Source organism: Acipenser ruthenus, chromosome 9, assembly GCF_902713425.1.
Source record: "Acipenser ruthenus chromosome 9, fAciRut3.2 maternal haplotype, whole genome shotgun sequence".
Taxonomy (NCBI): domain Eukaryota; kingdom Metazoa; phylum Chordata; class Actinopteri; order Acipenseriformes; family Acipenseridae; genus Acipenser; species Acipenser ruthenus.
The window spans coordinates 38,525,570-38,547,039 of NC_081197.1; the positions used below are offsets into that span (position 1 = coordinate 38,525,570).

At 35.9% G+C, this 21,470-nt stretch overlaps 1 protein-coding gene across 7 annotated transcripts in view; it reads left to right on the forward strand.

Moving 5' to 3' along the window:
• The window catches only part of LOC117405839 (glycogen synthase kinase-3 beta), a 58,838-nt gene extending 38,074 nt beyond the window's left edge, over positions 1–20,764 (forward strand). For 2 of the 7 annotated variants that reach the window (XM_059029948.1, XM_059029949.1), the window contains exons 6-11: positions 1,893–1,999; positions 5,849–5,946; positions 12,214–12,321; positions 14,884–15,091; positions 16,330–16,428; positions 16,875–20,764. In XM_059029948.1, the coding sequence (XP_058885931.1) occupies positions 1,893–1,999; positions 5,849–5,946; positions 12,214–12,321; positions 14,884–15,091; positions 16,330–16,428; positions 16,875–16,945 (691 nt within the window). In that variant the 3' untranslated portion in view covers positions 16,946–20,764. The remainder of the gene's footprint in view (positions 1–1,892; positions 2,000–5,848; positions 5,947–12,213; positions 12,322–14,883; positions 15,092–16,329; positions 16,429–16,874) is intronic. The other 5 variants (XM_059029951.1, XM_059029952.1, XM_059029953.1 and 2 more) reach the window with 3 other exon arrangements.
• The last annotated feature ends 706 nt before the right edge of the window (positions 20,765–21,470 follow it).

The window sequence follows — 21,470 nt, forward strand, 5'->3', positions numbered from 1 at the left end:
CACCCGCACCAACGAGTGTGTGTCCTATATTAGGAGACTGCATGTTACTGTTTACAGAGTTTATTTTATTTTTTGTTTTTATTCATCACAAATCTTGAATGTATTTTCCTGTTATTAAAAAATATTGTCCATTGCATGTGTTGCTATTTAAAAAAAAAAAAAAAAAAAAAAAAAAAAAAAAAAAAAAAAATTATATATATATATATATTTTCTTTTCAAAGAAATATTTGTCAAATAAGTACACATCAGCTGTGTGTCTTACTTATTTTACTGTTTTACTGACACACAGACTTAAAGGGCTCATGAAAAATGTTTTGTATGATCTGTTTTATATTCTTTCTAATAGTATTTTATAGCAATTTGAGGAATAAAAATAGCAATTAAATTATGGTTATTTATTTACATTGGTATAACTATTAGCAACCTGCTAATAAAACATGTTAATAATAATCATTTCTGTTAATTGTTACTAAACATCAGAGCCCTATGGATTCTCAATTCCCAGTCCATCATATATATGAAATCGGTTTAAACTGTTACTGTAGTAATGTTTAGCAAATTAAATCAGGTAGATTTATATTAACCACAATACTGAGGAGCCAGGCTCGTCTGCATTTGTGGTTAGAGTTTTTAACCTCATCTGACCGCCAGGGAACAAAATCTGTAATGGCAATGCATCACACAACACTGCCTGTTACATTAGTTTAGGAATATCTTAATGTAGAGCCCTTAGCTCAAAATGAACAATTTTTGTAAACCAGTTAATAAACAAAAAAAATAGTTCTTAAAATAAAGCGTGACCAAAATAATTTCAAAATCTGGGACCTGACTTGCACTTTCATTTTTATGTCTAGAGTTGAAGGGGTTAATGGTAATTCCAGGAAATCCTGGGTTTCATTCCCACCTCTGTCAAAAATACACTCCCTTACCAAGGGCACATCTTCCTTAGACAGCTTTGAAAATGAGTTGTTCTGCAATGGAAAACAACAGTTGCCCTGTAGTCCATAGAGACTCCTTATGGCTCCACTCTGCACATTATTCTTCTGAACTAGGCTGTTAAGAGATAGAGGGCTTTTGGTACAGGCTGTACAGAGCTATGAAAAAAATAATAAAAGTACTTAAACTATAAAACTATGCCTTTTTTAAATACAAAAATAAACATTGAGAAGCACACCAGAGTTAATGGGAGAGAACATTTTATTGATTTTTTTTCCTTTCTTTTTACCTTTTCTGTATTGTGTAAGCTCAGATCTGTGGCTGTGCAGTATATTTCATATATACCATCTCCTGCTGCGTGTCTTTGTGGACCAGAACAACCACACTTTGCATGGACAGTACTTTTGATTTTTTAATAATAAAATACTCCATTGTCTGTCCTGAGGGTGTCTAAAACCCTCAGCCTGCGCAACTAGCATAACATGGTTCTTGGGCCTGAATACAGGCCAAATGATTTGTCAAGGAGAAGTTGCCATCTCTATTTCAGCAGTGGAACTTCCTTGATTATGCAGGATCCTTGATTAGTACTAAATGTTGTCAGAGATTTTAGCATTGTTTAAAGATAGCCCCTTGAGCTGTTTCATTTAAGAAGCCTTATTTAGGAAATTGACCTGCTACAGTAGGATCTAAACCCTGTTTTTTGCTTTGAAGGCTATTTAAACCAGTCTTTTGGTTTTTTCAGGATTCCTGAAGCATGCAACAGAGCTTACTGTGTGCCTTTGATAGTGAAGTTATTTAATAAAACTGGGAGAAGAATAAGTACACAGGGAAGGTCTTGTTAGTTTGCCTCAGGATAGTGGAAAACTACCGAACTATAGCCATGCTTGTGTTTACATGGTCATCTTGTTGTCCTTGTTTGGCTGTAGTGTTATAATGGGAATGTTCTTTGATTGCAGTGCAAAGCAGTTGGTCCGAGGAGAGCCCAACGTGTCCTACATCTGCTCGCGGTACTACAGGGCACCTGAGTTGATCTTTGGCGCTACTGATTATACCTCCAGTATAGGTAAGTCCCTGACACCTCAGTTATTTTATTTGTTATAGATTGGTGTGTCAAATACAGAGGTTGGGGACCTGTGTTGTTTAATTTGTGGGTAATTGTCATTTCTCTAAAGGACTGTACTACATTTAAGGGTAGTCTACTGGATTTAGTCATATGAACCAATTTTGGAGACTTAACTTTTTTTTGAATGACTGTCGATTTTTCATAATTTCACTTTATTTGAATCTTCTGCTATTTCGTTCAAAGGAAAAAGAACGTGCAACAGAAATTAATTTGCCACTGAAAACCCTTAGACGGCCTCTCTGATAAGAGAAGCCTGCCTCACTTTCTTACGTCACCTGGCATATTGACCGAAACCTATAATTTGGGCTTCTGTTAATTTTTTATTCATTTCATTTTTTCGGTGCTTTTATTTTTAGCTATTTGAGTTATATGTAAATTGTTTTAAATTTTTTTGGGGCGGGCTTTAACTTTTTTACATACTGTATGAAGTTATTGTTTTCATTTACTATGCTTTTAGTTTTTGTTCTGTAACAGTATGTATAGTAACTCTACAGTACCAGGGCTCTACGTTTAGACTTTTAACTACAGGCCCCTTGGGCCACTGAACTAGTGTTTTTACTGGCCCGGATGCAATTTTATCTGGCCCAATATTTTTTCATGATGGTTCATGATGGCTTAACCCTTTGCGGTTCTATGTCGGACCTGGACCGACATTGCAATTATTCCTGTCAGGTCCAATGTCGGACCCTGTCCGACATCATCAAAAAGACAGAAAAAATTGTTTTTTAGTCATTTTTTCTACGGAAAAAGCAGAGAAAACCATTCAATGGCCGAGTGGGAGCGACAAGAGCTGAGACAAGCCGAAAAAAAAAAAGGGCGTATCTCATGATTAGTCATACTTGCCCCTGGCATCAGATAGGGGCGGCCATAAGGAAACAAGCTGCCTGTTACTGAATCAGCGCACAGAGAATAACACAGACATTTGCAGAGCTTTTTAATGGTAATAAAATAATGCCTTGGATCGCATTATTGAGGAGTTTGGTGATAAAACGAGTGATCAGGAGATGATCGATCAGTATGTATTATTATTATTATTATTATTATTATTATTATTATTATTATTATTATTATTATTATTATTATTATTATTATGATTTATTTCTTAGCATATGTGAAAGCTATAGCGAATGAAAGGGTGGGGCAGGCTGGAGATGCCTAGTGAGTGTTTTGTTGATATGCAGGGCCTTTTAAACCCGTTTGACTGTGGGGGAAAAAAAATACTTTTAAACAGCGCGTCTAAAATTAACTGCACGTGTGAAAATAAATTGAACCTGACGCACCTGACACGCACTTAATAATTGGACTGCAAAGGGTTAAGTGTTATATCAGTCTTAAACCCGTTGTTATTTGCATATTAAACGTAAGGACCCTAATTAATTTTGCAATGTAATAGCAACATTCTACAGTAATTCTGTTTGAAATTGTTGCCAGTTTTATTGCCTTGTTTTTAGCTAATGTTAACAGATCTACTGTTGACTTTCTGTGAATGGATGGAGTAACGTCAACATTTGCACTGACTATTTTTGACCTGAACACATCGGATCCCAAATCAAAAAGTTACACAATTCGATTGCGTATCTGGGTATCCATCGGGACATCTTACTGAGAGACTGGACATGATGTAAATGAAATGTTGAATTCACAACAAATAAAGCTGCTGTTTTATCTGCAAGTCTGGGAAACTGACTCCAAACAAGGCAGAACATTACACTGTCCTAATGAAGCCACATGAAGCCACCACTCTAAATGTTCGTCTTCATTTTTTTTTTGTCAGAATTACTTTCATGATTTATTGATTTCAGCGTTTTCCTTTTGGCTTTTTGGTTGCTTAATTTTAGAAAACCCTATTTGCCATGTCACAGGAACGAGTACCAACACAGCACTTCGGTACGTAGTCTCAGATTCTGACTGTACAACAAATATGACGTGCAGCGGGAAAGTTAGGATTAGTTTGTAGTTATGTTTTTTAAAAAAAATGGTTTGTAAATTAGTTTTCAGCTTTATGGCACACTGGCCCATTTTCCTGGATTCATTAAACGGAAGCCATGATTACTATATATATTATACCAGTTAAATGTAACCGGCCCGGTCGGGCCTATGGTGCTTCATAACTACAGTCCAAACTGCAATCTCTGCCAGCCCGGGCTGCCGGGCCATGGTTAATGTCGAACCCTTGCACACTTCAGTTGTAACTTTCCTTTGCTGTCTTCCAAAACGAAAGCCTTATGGTCGGACATATTATTCTGGGGTTTTTCTGTGTTTTAGGCATTTTTGTACCTTTCGCCACAGTTTGCAATTCTGTTTTAAATTCCACAAGCGTGTAAATACTCCATGTCGATGTACTGTACTGTAATGTAGCATTAACCCTTTGCGGTCCATTGTCGGACTGGGTCCGACATTGCAATTATTCCTCACAGGTCCTTTGTCGGACTGGGTCCAACATCATTATAGCAACGCAATAAACGGGTGTTTAGTCGTTTTTTCTCCGGAAAAAGCCGAGAAAACCATTCAATTGCCGAGTGGGAGCGACAAGAGCCGAGACAAGTCGGGAAAAAAAAAAAAAAAAAAGCGTATCTCATGAATAGTCATACATGGTATCGGATAACGGGGCGTTCATAGTAAACAAGCTGGCTGAGTGCGTCATCATGGACATTTGCAGAGCTTTTTTCAGATGTTATAGTAATAAAATAATTAATTGGATCGCATTATTGAGGAGTTTGGTGATAAAACGAGTGATCCGGAGATGATCGATCGGTATGTACGACTATTATTATTATTATTTATTTCTTACATAGGTGAACGCTATAGCAAACGAAAGGGTGGGGCGGGGCTGGAGATGCCTAGTGAGTGCTTTGTTGATATGCAGGGCCATTTAAACCCGTTTGACTGTGAAAAAAAATACTTTTAAACAGCGCGTATAAAATTAACTGCACGTGTGAAAATTAATTAGACCTGGCGTGCCTGACGCGCAGTTAATAAATGGACTGCAAAGGGTTAAATCTTGTGAGCAAGAACATCTCGTTTTGAATCTCGCAAGTGTGTTACAATCCTTCAATAGAAATGTAGGAATGTGCTGCACTCAGTAGTTGGGGTGGCTTTAAAGTATTCAATACAAATCAATGCAATATACAAGTCAGGAAGGAGGGATATTGCCAGCTGCACTGGGAAAGGTTGTGTGTTTTTTTTTTTTTTTTTTTTTGTAATTTCAGTGAGAGAGGTGAAGTCAATATGAATTGAGTAACCATTTCCAGTGTTTTATTGGATGTACACCGATTTCATTATTATATATATTTTTTTTGTATCGGGTGTTTTATCATTTATCGGTTAAAACCGAAAATCTGAAGCCCTACCTATAATCTACCATGAAGTCTGGGCAGAAACATACTTGTTTAGTAACAGCAATGCCCTTTGTTGGATCATCATAATTTAAAGTTTACCAAGTTATTTAGTTATGAGAAAACTTGATGATTTATGTTCATGTAAAATACTGCAGTTAAAAACTACTGTTAAAATAATGTCGGCTTTACAGTATTTGATTTTAATTTAATTTTATATACTTTTGATTTATCTGTGCAAAGAGGACATTTCTGAAGTTGCGAAAACAGATCTGTGGTTCCTGGTGTACAGTTGCTGACTTATTTTATATTTAACTGCTGTGTGAAACTTGTAAGGCCAATTTTTTAACTAAGCATGTGTTTTTGGACAGTATTAACAGAGTCTGAAACATTAATCAGTTGACAAATGCTTAAGATTGATCTGTACTTCTCCCTCCCCTCCCCCACCCCACAGATGTGTGGTCAGCTGGCTGTGTATTGGCTGAACTTTTGCTAGGACAACCAATCTTCCCTGGTGACAGTGGAGTGGATCAGCTGGTAGAAATCATCAAGGTAGGCACTGTCACGAAATCTGAGGGTTCAGTTTTCTTTACGTACTCTTTTTATTTTGCTCAGCATACACTCTTATCTCAGGGGAGACGTTAGGAGGACAGAGATGGTACTACTCTTTGTGGGGTATTTTTATTACGCTCTTGACCCGCAATATATCCAGATGACTAATGTAGCACCCAAGAAATTGACAGACTCATGTATTTAAAGTTTTTTACGAATCTGAGTATGATCAGTACTTGTTTGGTTTATTAACGGTTAAATATTGGATAGAGTAGCTACAGGCTACTTCGTATCCCCAGTTGACAGACACACTGGGCAGTCCAGTGTCTTAACAGATATCAACGTTAACACTTTAATACATATATATATATATATATATATATATATATATATATATATATATATATATATATATATATATATATATATATATATATATATATATATATATATGTGTATATAAATGTGTATTCAAGGCCGACAAGCAGGCCAAGAACACGCCACCTAAAGTACCCAATGGTCTATTTCAGCACATTCAACAAAATACTCTCTTATTTCTAAAACGTAGCGTGAGTCTCTTATAGCAATACATGCAATACATGTGAGATAAAATAATAATTGATTAATGCTTACCCTTTAATATAAATCATACAAGAATATGACTGTCTTCACCAGGCAAATGAAACTGAGTTCAATCAGCTCAATTGTGTTGGTTTGCAGAAGATGGACCACATTACCCTGTCTGGGATGAGTGTGGTACTCCATTGTAATTACTTAGGAGTTATATAGGTTTTTCGTCTCATTGGAATACATGGGACGCCTCAATTAAATCCAGTCATTAATCTGGTGAGACAGCTCCTTTCCCTTTTACAAATAATAGTTTTCAAAAGTTCCGGACTAACCTTTTCAGAATTAATAGGTGTCATGTACTCAATAAATTCAAGACTTCATATTTGTCTAACTCCAAACTTTATGATCTCACTCCTTGCCTTCCTCCGAGCCCCTCCTTTATCTGAAAAGTCAAGTGAACCAAGGTTCCCAGGATCTTGGTTTATAATATAATATAAAAAACACTACTGTTATATGTGCATGCAAAACACTATTTTTATGTGTTTTATATAAGAGATGTTCTTAATATGTGACATCATCTTCTAATTGACTATATTTTGCTAAATTAAAGGTATGTGTTTCTTTTAACCTCATATTGTTTCATCATTTTGTTAATGAGTCAGTTTTAATTCCATATACCATTGTCTAACAGAGTATTTGACAAAAGATTGCCTCATACAGTATTTAAGTCAGTTAGTTTCACTAAGTTTAAGTGGTAATAATTTTCATTAGAATTATTTATCCCTTAAAAGATGCACTAACCAGGCTCTGACCTGTATCTGACTCTTGAACATGCTATTGCAAGCAGTTTCCACAGTTTTGTTTTTTCAAGGCCAAAGCGTGTGCAAAGACTTTATTAAATATATGACCTATCAATGTCTGTTAAGCCATGATTTCTGCATATTATTTCAAGACATATTCTTATCTGTGCTAGGCCACTAACTCCATAAGATTTGCAGCTTTGCTATAGTAGAATGCAATAAGACCCCCTCCTTTCTCTCTAGCCCGTATATCTGGATAAGGAGAGAGGCCCCTTTTAGCAATACAGCAGTTTCAAAGAACCACATTATAAGGACTCCATCTACCATCATTAGACAATAATATAGTGGATTAATAACAAGGTACATTATAGTATATTATTACAAACTTAACACAAAAACATAACACAACACCTTTTATATTCTATAATTCAATGGATATCATAATGTCTAGAGGTCTGTTAGAAGGAGAAAGAAACTGTACCACTTTCCCAATTAATTAAATCGAATACTGCTTCCAGCTTTTAATCTTCTTATCAATATAGTAAAGTCATGAACAAGCAATAATACTCGTCAGTTGTAAATAATATATTTTCTTATTATAGCAAATACTTAAAACATATTAATCTTATGAAATCAAATAATTATTTTTAGTTTCAAATATGCTGTCTAAAAAAGGGGTTAATCATTTATTTTATTAATTTATAATACCTTCGTGTCTAATTTTCTATTCTTTAACCATTATAAATTATCACTGAACTTTTTTAACTATGAATTACCAGTTACTCCTTGAATTTATAATATCACTTTATTTCTTTGGTGAATCCCTCTAAGATTTAAATCCAAATACAGGCCAGTATAACTGCACTCGACTCTTATATTTTTTATAATGACTGAACTAGGCTTGACCCTGTTCTTGGTTCATACAAAATCCAGCCGAGACAGGTTTTTTTCTTAAGACCTTGGCTGTTAGGTTAATTTATATGCTGTAAAGAATCTCTTTCTTATCTTGTCTTCAGAAACATAAATTTGTAGGTGTGATTAAGTTCACTTTTTAGCCGGAATGGTGCTTTTTATCAAGCGTCATGCTTTCTGAAGATAAGATATACAAGCGGTAAATCGTTCATTATATATTTTCTTAGAAATTCCCAGATTACTAAGTACTTAATTAAAAACATGTGTAGACTGACCTATTTCATGGAGCAAGAGAGCCACCTACTGGCGTTACAAGGATACTCTCTCTTTATCCTTCCTTCAAAATACCTCTGACACTTCATTTTTATATCAAAGTACATTCCATATTTGAAATCGCCTAGTACATGTCCAGCATATCCACATGTTCCCAGCAGGATTCAGCTTCTGTACCAGGTTTCGCTCTAGTTGTTTCCACAAGAAGTCCCTTGATCCAATGTTTCTCCATCACAGGTGTGGATTTCCATGGTCTGATTTTATTCCTATAAGATACTTGGACACGTTTAGCTGTACATATTATTTCTATATATTTCCTTTTCTTCACACAGGGTCATTTTGCAAGGTATGCCCTCCATCCAGATTACTAAAGGAGGTCAAAACTCACTGTGATTCATATTTTTGGGCACTCAGTTGTTGCCATGCCCTACATCATCAGTTGGCAGACTTTAACATAACTGAATCTGAATCAGTTGATGAACCGTGCACTGTAGCTTACTGAGATCCTCCATGCAAAGGAGTCCAATGTTTTACTACACGGAATAACTAGTTCAGCGTCACCTGCGACAGCACCTACAACATGTCTAGTGCCCAGAGCTCTACATCAGGGGTCTCCAACCCTGGTCCTGGAGAGCCCCTATCCTGCAGGTTTTATAGGTGTCTTTACATCATCAGTGGCTAAAGATCTGGAACACATGTTAATCTTGACTAATTAAGCCAACAATTGGTGCATTTAAGTTATTGAGAACTCGGTTGAAACGAAAACCAACAGACCCAGTAGCTTTCCAGGACGGGGGTTTGAGACCCCTGCTCTACATGAAATATAAAGGGAAATGTGCATCCCCCTAATGCTACAGAATATTTCTCTTACAATATCCATCACTGGCACATTGTAAAACTGTGTAGTAGTGATTTGGTTGGTATGATTAGTTAGATTTTTTTTTTTTTTATCAACTCTTGGTTGTTTTTGACATCCTAGTCTGTTTTCGGTGAATCCGGAATGAAAGATTAAAACTGAAAAAACTGAACTGCGTAGCCAAATACTATATTAAACATTCAACTTTCATTTATGTTCCTGGTGGCCCCGTTGTTGCCACGCGAATCACATGCAAATTACGTGTGACTAAAATTTCAGCTCATGGTTTTAAAAATTTGAAATTATTTAATCAGCATGTTGGCTTCAAAGCGACAGATGTTTGGCAGGATTTAAAAATAGTTTGTCGGCAAAAAACTAAAGCTATAACTCCGGCCCGATGCCAGCACCCCAAAAAACATATGCAAAGTTCTTGTTTACTATACTGGTTTTATTATACCCCATTACTATAATACATATGACTCTATAGTAAAGCCATTACACTTGAATTAAAATCAATTTCCTGACAAAATGCAGCAACAAAGTAATTGGAGAAACAAAACCCATGTCAATACACGCACAGTAAATGAAGCTGACCTGCTCACAGAAGCAACTCCATTTTAAAACATCTTCCAGATATCTGACTGCAGTATCCTGCTTTTTTCTAGTTTCACAATGGTTCGGGTCCTCGCCTAACATGGTTAACATGGTTATCATTACAGATGGCATCATTGTACGTGGTTTTTTTTTTTTTTTTTTTTTCAGTATTTGTTTCATATTTCATAGTTTTGTATGTTGTTGAATCTTTTTTTTTTAAATCTGGAAATGTGCGAAGCAGCCTTTCCGTATGTCGCAGACATTTTACATATTCATGATGGTGATCTGCTTCATCATACTGATAGCTGATGTTCAGAACTTAAGCTTCCTACTAATACATTGTATCATGAATGTGTGTGTGTTGTAAGAGTTGCACATGGTCCACTTGCCAAGTCTCAATCCCTTCCTGTAATTATAGGGAAGCTTTTATGCTGCTCCTACTATAGATGTTTGTCAAAGATAGGATAATTTACGTTGTGGGACCGGCTGGAGCGCTGTGAGTTGTCTTCAGATAAAAGCATCAGACATTTACCCGCTGGGTCAGAGAATTCAGAATGGCAATTGAAGTACAGTGGGAGGAGCACTAAAATAACCTCTGGCATGAATTTAGAATTCTTACAAGGGCCTTGTTCCATTAAAACAGGCAACAACACTTAAATAGCTAGCAAAACCGGAGATTTGCACTGACAGGACAATTCTGTAGAGCAGTATGGCAACCTTGTATTGTGTAGCTTTTTTATACTTTTGAGTCTAGTTTTAATAAAGATGTTTTTAACTTGGGCTATTAAGCTTAATTTTAATTGAGCCTGCTGTCATTGAAGTTGGCAAAGCTGCCTGTGTGTAACTGCCCTAATTACTGATCCAGGACTAGCTGTCTCCCCATCAGCTGCAAATGTACTGGCTTCACAGCATCTAAGAATTGCGCAATATAGACGCATAAAGAGTCATTGAAATGTATTTGCTGGCTTTTGTAAATGATTCACATACACATGTCACAAAGACGGCTGGAGTGGGTGGCGTCAGACCAGAAAGGAATACACAGACAGACGGTGTTGAGAAGATGAGTGCAAATGGTAGCACTCAGCGTTTATTAACAAAGTAAAGGTTTAAACAGACAGAACACAAAACAGGACACAGCGCTTGAGGCCAAAATAAAATAGACAAACAAAACGTACTAAACACTTAACAAACGGTGCACGGAGAGACAAACAAACACGGCGAGTACAAACACTTACAGATTATTTCACTTTAATGTTTCTCCTTCTCTTTCTCACCTGTTCTCCACTCTCGAACACCCAACCCCGAGTGAGTGCTACGTGTCTCTATATATACTGTTGTGCTGGGATTCAATTACTAATTAATTATTCACTTGAATCCCAGCACATGAATTCATTACGTGCAACCCCGTGCTCACATATTATTACATACTTTAAATGCACGTGAAGTGATAGTGCAATCCCGTGCCTAAATATAATTATACAATTTAAATCCTTGTGCTGCACACACCCATTTATATCCCGTGTACCAACTACAATACACCAACATTTACACACGTAACATATAACACAAACTACGCACAAGGGCGTGGCCACATCGCCACAACACATTACTATGCTAGTACAGTATACACCCTCTGCCACAACTGTACACAATTCGAGCTAAACTGTAAATTAGTACAATAATGTTGATCGCCATCACCTACAGCCACCATACAGTATGTACATGTAAAAATGTAAGGGTGACATGGACAGATATTCCATTATCAATAACTTGTGCTTAAGATTGTTTTAACCAAGTTCATCCCAATTAGACAACTGGTTCTTTATATATACTGTAAACTTGAGTACAAATATTAATAACCCATTTGCAACAGTCCAGTAGGGGGACAGACTAATAGGGCACTGGGCATCACAGCAGACAAATCCAAAAAAGGAATGCAACCAATACAAGAGGTTTCTGGGCAAACAGTCCAAAGACCAATTTTATATATTTATATATATTTGTTGCATTGACTTGAAATTAGGACAGAATAACATCCACCAATAACCAAACTGGATAAGAAGGCTACTTATATATTTAATATAGATAGATAGATGTGCAAACTATCTTGGAGTTTGTTTTTTTTGTCCTGATTTAAATTGAAGAGATCTGATCAAAGGGAACTAAATTGACTTTTACTGTACTGTATGTAAAACTCAAGTGGTCAGAATGGAAGGCCACTTTATCCCCATAGTTATTAATCTCCCTTTGTCGATTTTTCAGGTTCTAGGAACGCCGACAAGGGAACAGATTCGAGAGATGAATCCAAATTACACTGAATTCAAATTCCCTCAGATTAAGGCACATCCGTGGACTAAGGTGAGTCAACAGGTACAGGAAACATTTACTACTTTCAACACATTGTTATAACAACTGGCATGCACTGGCTTACTTTAATAAAAAAAATAATAATACAAATAATAATAATAAAAATAACAATAATAATTATAATCATAATAAATAAAATTAAATTGTAAAAAATAATAAACTACAACTACTTTTGTACAATTTATATATTTTAAGTTGCCCATTTCAGTTCTGCGATTCCTGTGTGTGCTAGAGAAATTGCAAATAGCTCCATTTTGTATAAAATAAACATGTTATGTGTTTTATTTTATGAAAGACTGCTATTAACTCTGGTGACAAACTTGTCTGGGGGGGGGGGGGGGGGAATTGACATGGTATTAGGATTTGCATTGAGTCTGCAGTGTCTTTTGAATTGAGATTATAGAGATTATCAGACAGAAGTGCCCAGTGTTGCCACTAGCATGATACAAGGATTTAAATCCAGACAAGATCACTGTAAATAAGTGTGCATTTATGACAATAAACCACTGCATTACCACATATCGATGACACAGATTCACATAAATTTTTATTTCACGATTTACAAACCAATTCAATCCGGTATGCCTTTCCCCTTGTTTTCATTCACAATCTTGTTTGTTTGTCTTGTATATCCCAATACGATGTACATTTAATGCTGATATTAAGTACTACAAATCTAGCTGCTGCTTTAAATTGCCAACCTTTTGGAGCCACACAGATCAGACATTAGATTTAAAAATAACAGTGAACGAACTATACGAGTACATCGAATAGTCAGTGCTTCTGGTGCCCACTTGTGTCTGAATCATGGCTCTGCATCTTTTGGTGAACAGTCAGTCAATACAAAACCAAGAGCAGAAAAATGAAACAAAATGTTTGCCGTTGATTTCTTCTGAATCTTCTGTAAGGATGTGTAGAAACAGAATCTCCCAGCAAGGACATGTTAAGGATGTTTTTCATCTTTTCTACTACACACGTAGTAGTAACCCAGGAGCTAAGAAATGCACTTCTACCTGACCTTAATTCAATTTGAGGCATTATGTACCAAAATACCCTTTATGTAAAAGAGTTAACTATTGTAATAGTGTTTCAGCTTGTTGCATTACTTGGCATTAATTGAAGCACTTTTTAGGCTGGAAGTGCTGTGTAGACAGAATTTTGCAGAACGTCCTCGATAAATAACTGGTTAATACTTTCCCGCTGTAAAGCACGGCTGATGAATTGACAGCATCAGATTTTTCCTAAGGGACAGACATGTGGCATACTGTACATGTCTACGGTACTATTTTTGTATGATGAGAATCAGATATTCAGATGGCGCCTGGAGGGAAGGAGATTCAGCTTCCAGTTACCTTTCTTAGATTTATTTATTTATATTTTTAACATTGAGCTTGTAGAAACAGTGGCAGAGGAAGAGAAAGATAAGCACAGGACCTTATTGTACCCCCCCCCTCACAAAACTTGAATGGAACATGTGCAAACATAAAACAAGTCAAGTGTTCTGTATGTAACAATATTGAAATGTTAGATTAAAGCTGGCAGGGATTTCTGCCAACCTGGCGGCTTCTTATAATGTTGTTTTTTTTTTTTTTTTTCTGATTTGGTTACAAACATTCCCAGTATGTGAAAGTTTGTATAAATAGTAATAAAAAAAACATGACTGTGGCAGTAGTCATTGTAACCAGAGCAGTATAAGCTAGTTTAGAGATCCGGACTTTTCACTCCAGGCTCACCTGTCCCAGTAGAAATGAACCGCAATGGAAATTGTAATAATTGGAGCTTTTGAAAGACAATTGGCAATTGAGATCTGAGACTAGATGATGCTGTCACTTGTATGATAATTGGTAGGAGATCAAGCTACCACCACACACATTCACAGATCTATATCTGAAAGGTGATTTATGTTTAAGAAGGCTTGTATCCATTGTCTGTTTTTGTTCTTTGCGTTGTACAACACTGTACTTTTTTATTATGTATTTGCCAAAAAACATTGTAATCCAAGTGCCATGACAGAAATCTGTTACCCAATATGTTCACGTTCAACTTCAGCACGGTGTCAAACGAGAACAAACTAGAACAGTTGCATCTGTAATAGTAAGTAGGGTAGTTTCTTAAAGTTTAGTGTCATATTGGATCAATCCTACATGAAAACCTTTTGTGTGCAATTTCCCTCAAGAAAAGTTGTCACCTGGGTTAATGCCCATAAAATAATTGTTGGGTGTGTGGGTTCTTTTTGTTTGTTTTTTTCCTTTGTGTTTTTGGTTTTTTATTTTATTTGGTGGGGGTACCTGACATGGTTCATTCTGTAGTAAATTTAGTCAGACCTGTTTCTATCTATGTAAGGTTCTGCATAGAATGAGCTTCTTAACCCAGTGGGTTTACTTTTCTACTTGATTGGAAGGCTAAATGTAGTCTTTCTGTTGCAGAGTTGAACTTTGTCAGCTAAGGGAGTTTCTCACTTCATTCTTTTTGTTTATTTCTGTTCATTCTAAATTTTCTTTTAATGTCACAATTGACTTGCTTTCCGTAGTCTATATACTTATCTTACCAATGACAAATTTTCAGCCTTCTGTCGCTCGGTTCCAGGTCTTCCGGCCTCGGACCCCCCCGGAGGCCATTGCTCTGTGCAGCCACCTGCTAGAGTACACCCCCACTGCCCGCCTGACACCACTAGAGGCGTGCGCGCACTCGTTCTTCGATGAGCTACGGGACCCAAATGTCAAGCTACCAAACGGACGGGAGAAACCTTCTCTCTTCAACTTCACCACTCAAGGTAAGGAACAGCTTAAAGCAGGGCTTCTCAACTCTGGTCCTGGAGGGCCGCTGTCCCTCCTGGTTTTTGTTCCAACTGTACTCTAAATTACTTAATTGGACCAATGAAGTGCTTATTTTGAAGCTTATTAGAAGCTTAAACCCAATTCATTAATTTAGTGTACAGTTAGAACAAAAACCAGGAGGACAGCAGCCCTGCAGGACCAGGGTTGAATATCCCTGGCTGAAAGGTTGCTACCCACCAGATGTGATGCGACATGCGAAACTGTGCAGCGATGTGACAAAATTAATAGAAGCTATACTTTCACACCACAGTTGACGCAGGAGCGACACCAGGGCGACACAGAATAAATAGAATTGAATCCTATTTTTTGTGGTTTTGGACTTACAACTAGGGAATTGACCAATCACTTTAATGCACGTGTTCCAGCAGGGTGAAGCAGTATCCAAAATGACGGAGGAAACAATAATGCTTGCCGTGGAAAAATACCCAGAGCTTTATGACAAAGGTCATCGCAATTATAAAGATACAGATTTGAAAGACAATGTATGGGAGTCCATTTTGAAAGAACTGCCTAAGCCTGGTGTGTGATGTATTGCCATATATGTTGACATACCGTCGGAGAAGACGCACATAATTTCCACATCATGTTGATGAATATGTACCAGTCTTGATCATAGTGTTGTCAATAGCAATTCTGAATAGTTGTAGAGATCTGGCAGTTTTCAAACCTGTCGCATCACCTCTGTGCTGCTTTTGGCGTGTGTGGTCAAGTCGCTGTGAAAGTATCTTGTCGCCCAATTAAAAAATCGCATCGCGTCTGGTGTGTGGCAACCTTTACAATGCCAGTCAATAGCTAGTTATTGCTAGTGGCCGAAATAGCAGTCTTCCCCTTACTGACCATTTTAGATGGCATCCAGCAGCCACACAATTGTATTGACCTTGTAGGTCATTTAAATTGACATAAGCACAAGACCCTTTGAACACATTTTCCCCTTTGAAGAGATAAATAAATAAATTGCAATCTATACACACATAGAAAAATATATATATAAAGAAATTGCCTCTTTTTTTTTTTTTTTTATTCCCCCCCTCAAATGGGTCTGCTTCTGTAATACCTCCCCTTGTTTCATGTACTGGTTCAAATATGCTCACCCAGATGTGCTGCTATTTTAATACTTGACAAAGGTTTAATTTATTTATGTATGTATTTATCCCATCCCCCCCCCCCACAACAGAGCTGTCTAGCAACCCTTCCCTGGCTGCAATCCTTATCCCAGCTCACGCACGGCATCAGGCCACCACCTCAACCCCCACAAATGCCTCTGCATCCACAGGTGAGTGGAACACACCTGCATTTGAGTGAAACCATCCACAGGTATCCTTCTAGATTTTATTCATGAACTGCTGACTTGTTTAACAAAGATAAAGAAGATATCAAACATTTTTTTTGTTTTTATAAATAACATACATTGACAAACATACTGTATAGATAAATTTTCTGTTATAGCTTTATGAATGAATATTATAGTTCTGTCACCCCGCCAAGTATGAATAACTGGCTCTCCTCATTGGCTTGTTCTTGCCTATCAGAAGTCTCTGGTCTTCTCAAGCCAAACCATTCAAAACCAAGACAGTGATAGCAACTGGTTAAACGTGTCCAATGATCATAGCTAAAACACTACTGCAGAGTTAAATACTACATTTTAACAACTGCCTACCTCGAAGCACCACAAAGACCTTGCTTAACCTTAGGTTTTTTTTTCTTTTTCTTTTTCTACAGAAGCTAACGCAGGAGATCGTGGCCAGACCACCAACGCAGCTTCTTCAGCATCTGCATCAAACTCTACCTGAAACCGACGAATGGAGTCAGAGCCAAATCTGAGTCGCAAATAAATCAAACCTAAAAACAAACAAATATTGAGAGAGAAGCCCTGGTCATTAATGTTTTTTTTTTTTTATTTGTAATAGAACATATAAATACAATTTTCATTTTGTGCTCATCAAGGGGATTTTGGAGGAATGCGGAGCAGTATATACACTTTTCTCCCTTGACAATTGTTTTATTGAAGTTATGACAACATTGTAGCAACCCACCCTCAACCTGCAAAACAAGATATCAACCACCACCCTCATTTCTCCTTTCTCCTTTCCCCAGACGCTATTCTTTTCTCTTACCCTTAATATCCCTGGAATTGTGGAACCTCATTGGAAACAGGACAGTTTTCCATTCAGCTCTATTTCTGGTTTATAAAATAGTGCACGGCTTGAATTTGGTTAGGAGCACAGAGTAAAAGAATTATATTGACAAGCATCATCAAATTTTTTTTTTTTTTTTTTTTGACATTTGAGAAAAAAAAAAAATGTATTTGTCTATTTCAGATAGCCAACAGGTAGCAGACCCATGTTTTTAAACGCAGGATCCTGGATTTTTGCTCATGACATTTTTATGGATGGCTAGGTGGTTGTTGTTATTGTTTATTATTATTATTATTATTATTATTATTATTATTATTATTATTATTATTATTGTTACAATTGCTGTTTTTAAATATATATTTTTTTTGTAATTCATTAGGACTTGTGAATCCAAAAATGTCTACTTGCTTTTGTTTTGTATATATAAATACATATGTATACAGTTTTTATATAGTTTTGAAGGATTTTTATATATATATACAAATTAGTTTCCTTTCAACTAACACAGTAGGTCAGATGCTAAAAACTACAGCTAACGCAGACACAGTATGTGTTGGTTTTTAAACAGTGTTATTTCAGTTAGGCTGCTGCATTTTCAGACTTCCAAGTTGCTTTTAATGTGTTTTTTTTTTTCTTCTTTTTGACATTGTTAGTCACATATTTTAGATTATATTTTAATCTTTTCTCTTATTTATTACTGCATGTGATTGTCAGCAGAAACCTGCTTTTTATATGAATATCATGGTAAAGAAAGAAAATAAATTGAATAAAAGCGTACTGCACCACTATTACTATACTGTACTGCTATAGTCAAATGGAAGAGACAGTTTTATTTAATTTGACTTGAGTTTTATGGTGAATGTGCGTTTTTAGTATGAGGTTTTAATAAAGGAATGATGCTTTAATCCCATATTCTGGGGACCTTATTCATTGCTGTTGCATACTAAAACAACAAACCCAGTTTTTTCTTTTATTTATTTTTTTTGGGGGGGGGGGGGGGTAGTTGGGCTTATCTGAAACATGCCTTTCAGTAGAAGCACATAGGGTTCTTTTGGGGGAAAGAGAGACAACTTTTGTGCAAGTTCAGATAGTATGCAACTAAAAAGAGTAAAGATTGTAGCTCCGAGTGAATTGTATGCACAGTTTGAGCAGCATGCAAAAGAAATCTGTCAGTATTGTTAAAGTTAATCTAGTATCCTTACCATCTTAAGAGACATTTTTTTTTAAATGTGGAGGAGTCAACAAAGTAACCTTCTAAATCTAGTGAACATATGTGAAATGAAATTGTGGTAGTATGTAAAGCTGCTTATTACTGTATAACAATGTAATCCACCTGGTACATAGAGCTCCCGAATAAGAACATGCAGAGAAGAGTGAGGATCATTCTAAAGAACACAAACGGTTACTCTTTACTCCAGTAGTACATGTTTTGGAGTACTACCTAGGTATCGCTTCTGAAAAGCCCTCAGCAAAGAGGTGGCAGGAAACCTTTCCAAGGGCCACTACTGTTGTATTGTTATACAATTATTTTTCAAGCCAACAATCATGATTTTCTGGTTTAAACATTTATTTAAAAATAGTAGCTCTGCAATAAATCTCCACCATGTAAAAAAAAAAAAAAAAAAAGTCTGAGGGAATTAAAATGGAGGAAGAAACTGCTGCTATCCAAGCAGTGCTGGCTGTGATAGCTAACTGATCCAAGCAGTAGTGAAGGAATCAGAGCTTCAATCCATGTGGGTTATGGTATACATCCTGCTTTTCATTCAGTACAATCCTATACCATGTATTTTTAAAAGAACAAATAACCAACATGAAGTAAAAAAAAAAAAGTTATTACCAGTTTTATTTGTGTATTATAGCTGCTCCTCACCAAATTCAGACTTGTTTTTTTCTTTTTTTAAATTGTGTACGGTATATAAATATGTGGACCCAAGAACTGTTAGGAGCAAAAACAAACAAAAAAAAATCAGGGTAAATAAATCTGTTTATTCAAAATGTAGATTAGCTTTTTAAAGCTACTGTAAAGTAGGTGCCGGCTATATTATTGTAATAATAACTAGCAATGTCTAGTGTATCTAGTTTGGAGTGCCTTTGCATCCAATGTTTGAACATATATATATTTTTTCTTGTCCCTTTTAACCCTTTGAGTGCTGTAGAAGTGTAGGTCTAATTGTATTTACCTGGTGTAGTTTACAGGGATTTTAGTTTAGATTTTAATGTTTTGTTTTGTTTTGTTAATTATATTATATATATATATATATATATATATATATATATATATATATATATATATATATATATATAATATAACTTTTTTTTTTTTTTTTTTATGCCAATGAAGTTTAGAATTTGAAATGAAGAAACAAATTTAAATGGTTTCAGTCCAGTTTTTACAATCTGAGCACATCATTCCAGGCTATGAAATTGGATTGGATTGGATTGGATTGTTCAGTGAATTTAATGTGTGTCAGAAAGGTTTAACCAATTTCATCACAGTATGCCTTCTGTAATTTTGGTGTTTTAATTTAAGGGTCTGTATATTGTTACTATTGCAGTAGTTTTTTTGTTCTAGTATTTTCATTAAAAAAACAAGACAAAAATAAGTAAATGGCTGTTAGCAGTTTAGTTATTGTACCTCAGATCATTTATTTACAGTTTGTCGCTTTTGACACTTAGTAAAATGGTGTCAAAGCACATGTGCTCTTTTATTGCCAATGGTATCAGTATTGATTGTGGGATGGGTAGCCTGTTTAGTTTGGGGCAATCTTTATCTTTTAAAAGTTAACCCCAGTCTGATCTTTCCCCAGAGTTATCAAGTTCAGTTGTTTAGGATTCATTGGTTAAATGTTTTTCTATCAGATTGACCGCTCGTGTCCGTTCAGCCGCACCCTCTCCACTCTGTCCTGTTTCCAAGGTGGATGTGTTCCGATAATAGAATAAGGCAATAATAGTTACTATTGGATTTTATTTTTTTAAATTTGTTTTTCATTGAAGTACATTCATTCAAGCAGCACTCAAAGGGCTAAGTAACATGTAGCTCCTCTTGTGATTCTGATATAAAATATTGCTTGCTTGTAAAATTCGCACTCATAGATGTGTTGCTATTGGATCACATGGCCTGTAAAACTAAAGTGTGACCATTTCCATGTCTACAAAATAAAGGACTGTGGGTTATATACAGACTATCGCATACACTTGTGAAAAAAGCTGTCGATGAAAACAAAACCTGTATAACATTATTACTACTTGAATGCCTCTGTTTGTGACTGAATTTATATTTCATTTTAAATATAAACTTTTTTTTTTCTGTGAAAGTATGCTTAATGTTTTTTTCCCCACTTCCCTGTAAATAAATCCATTTTGTTCTTCAGTGTGACTTGGTTTAAAAAAAAAAAAAAAAAAAAAAAAAAAAGTTAACTGGTACTGTAATAATTTGCATTAAATAAAGTAGGTTAGCCTGGAAATGAAAGTAAATTTGCTGCTGTTGTGTTTTTTTATATTTATTTTTTTATTCTTCCTATTTGATGCTCATACACTTTTGTTTTCCTGTTTGCGAACAACTGCTACAGCATAAGAGGTACTGTACATCCAGAGTAATGGTGCAAAGACACTTTAGCGCAATCTTTTGGCCAAGTGTAGTAGGTATTTGGAGAACAGACATTCCTTAGGTCACAGAATTTAAATTTTTGAACGTCTTTTGCTTTATATCTGGTCCATGATTGGTTGGCTTAGAAGGCTCTTATTTTCAGAACCCAAAAGACAAGGGTCACACATTTTGAGAATTTTGCCTTCAAGTCACACCCCAAAATGGAATATTTACTATGGAAGTTGTTTCCCCTTTTTAGGGTAAGGAATATTTGCAAAGCTTGTCAATGCCACATTTCATTTTTTCTCCCATGTGTATCGGGTCCCATGCAGGTCCACTTGTGCAATTTTATTTTTTGGAAGCTATTTTATTCTGGTTTAGTCCATGGAAGGTGTGTGTGTGTCTATATATCCTAAATTCATTCATATATATATATGAATGTGGCAATAGACCTTTTATTTCTGCAAAATTAACCTATGATAGTTTAAATAAAAGATTAACACTTCCATAGTAAATATTTCATATTTATACTATGTGTAGCTGCTGTCTCTGCTCTGTGGAAAGTTATCAAAACGGAGTGCTACTAAACTGAAG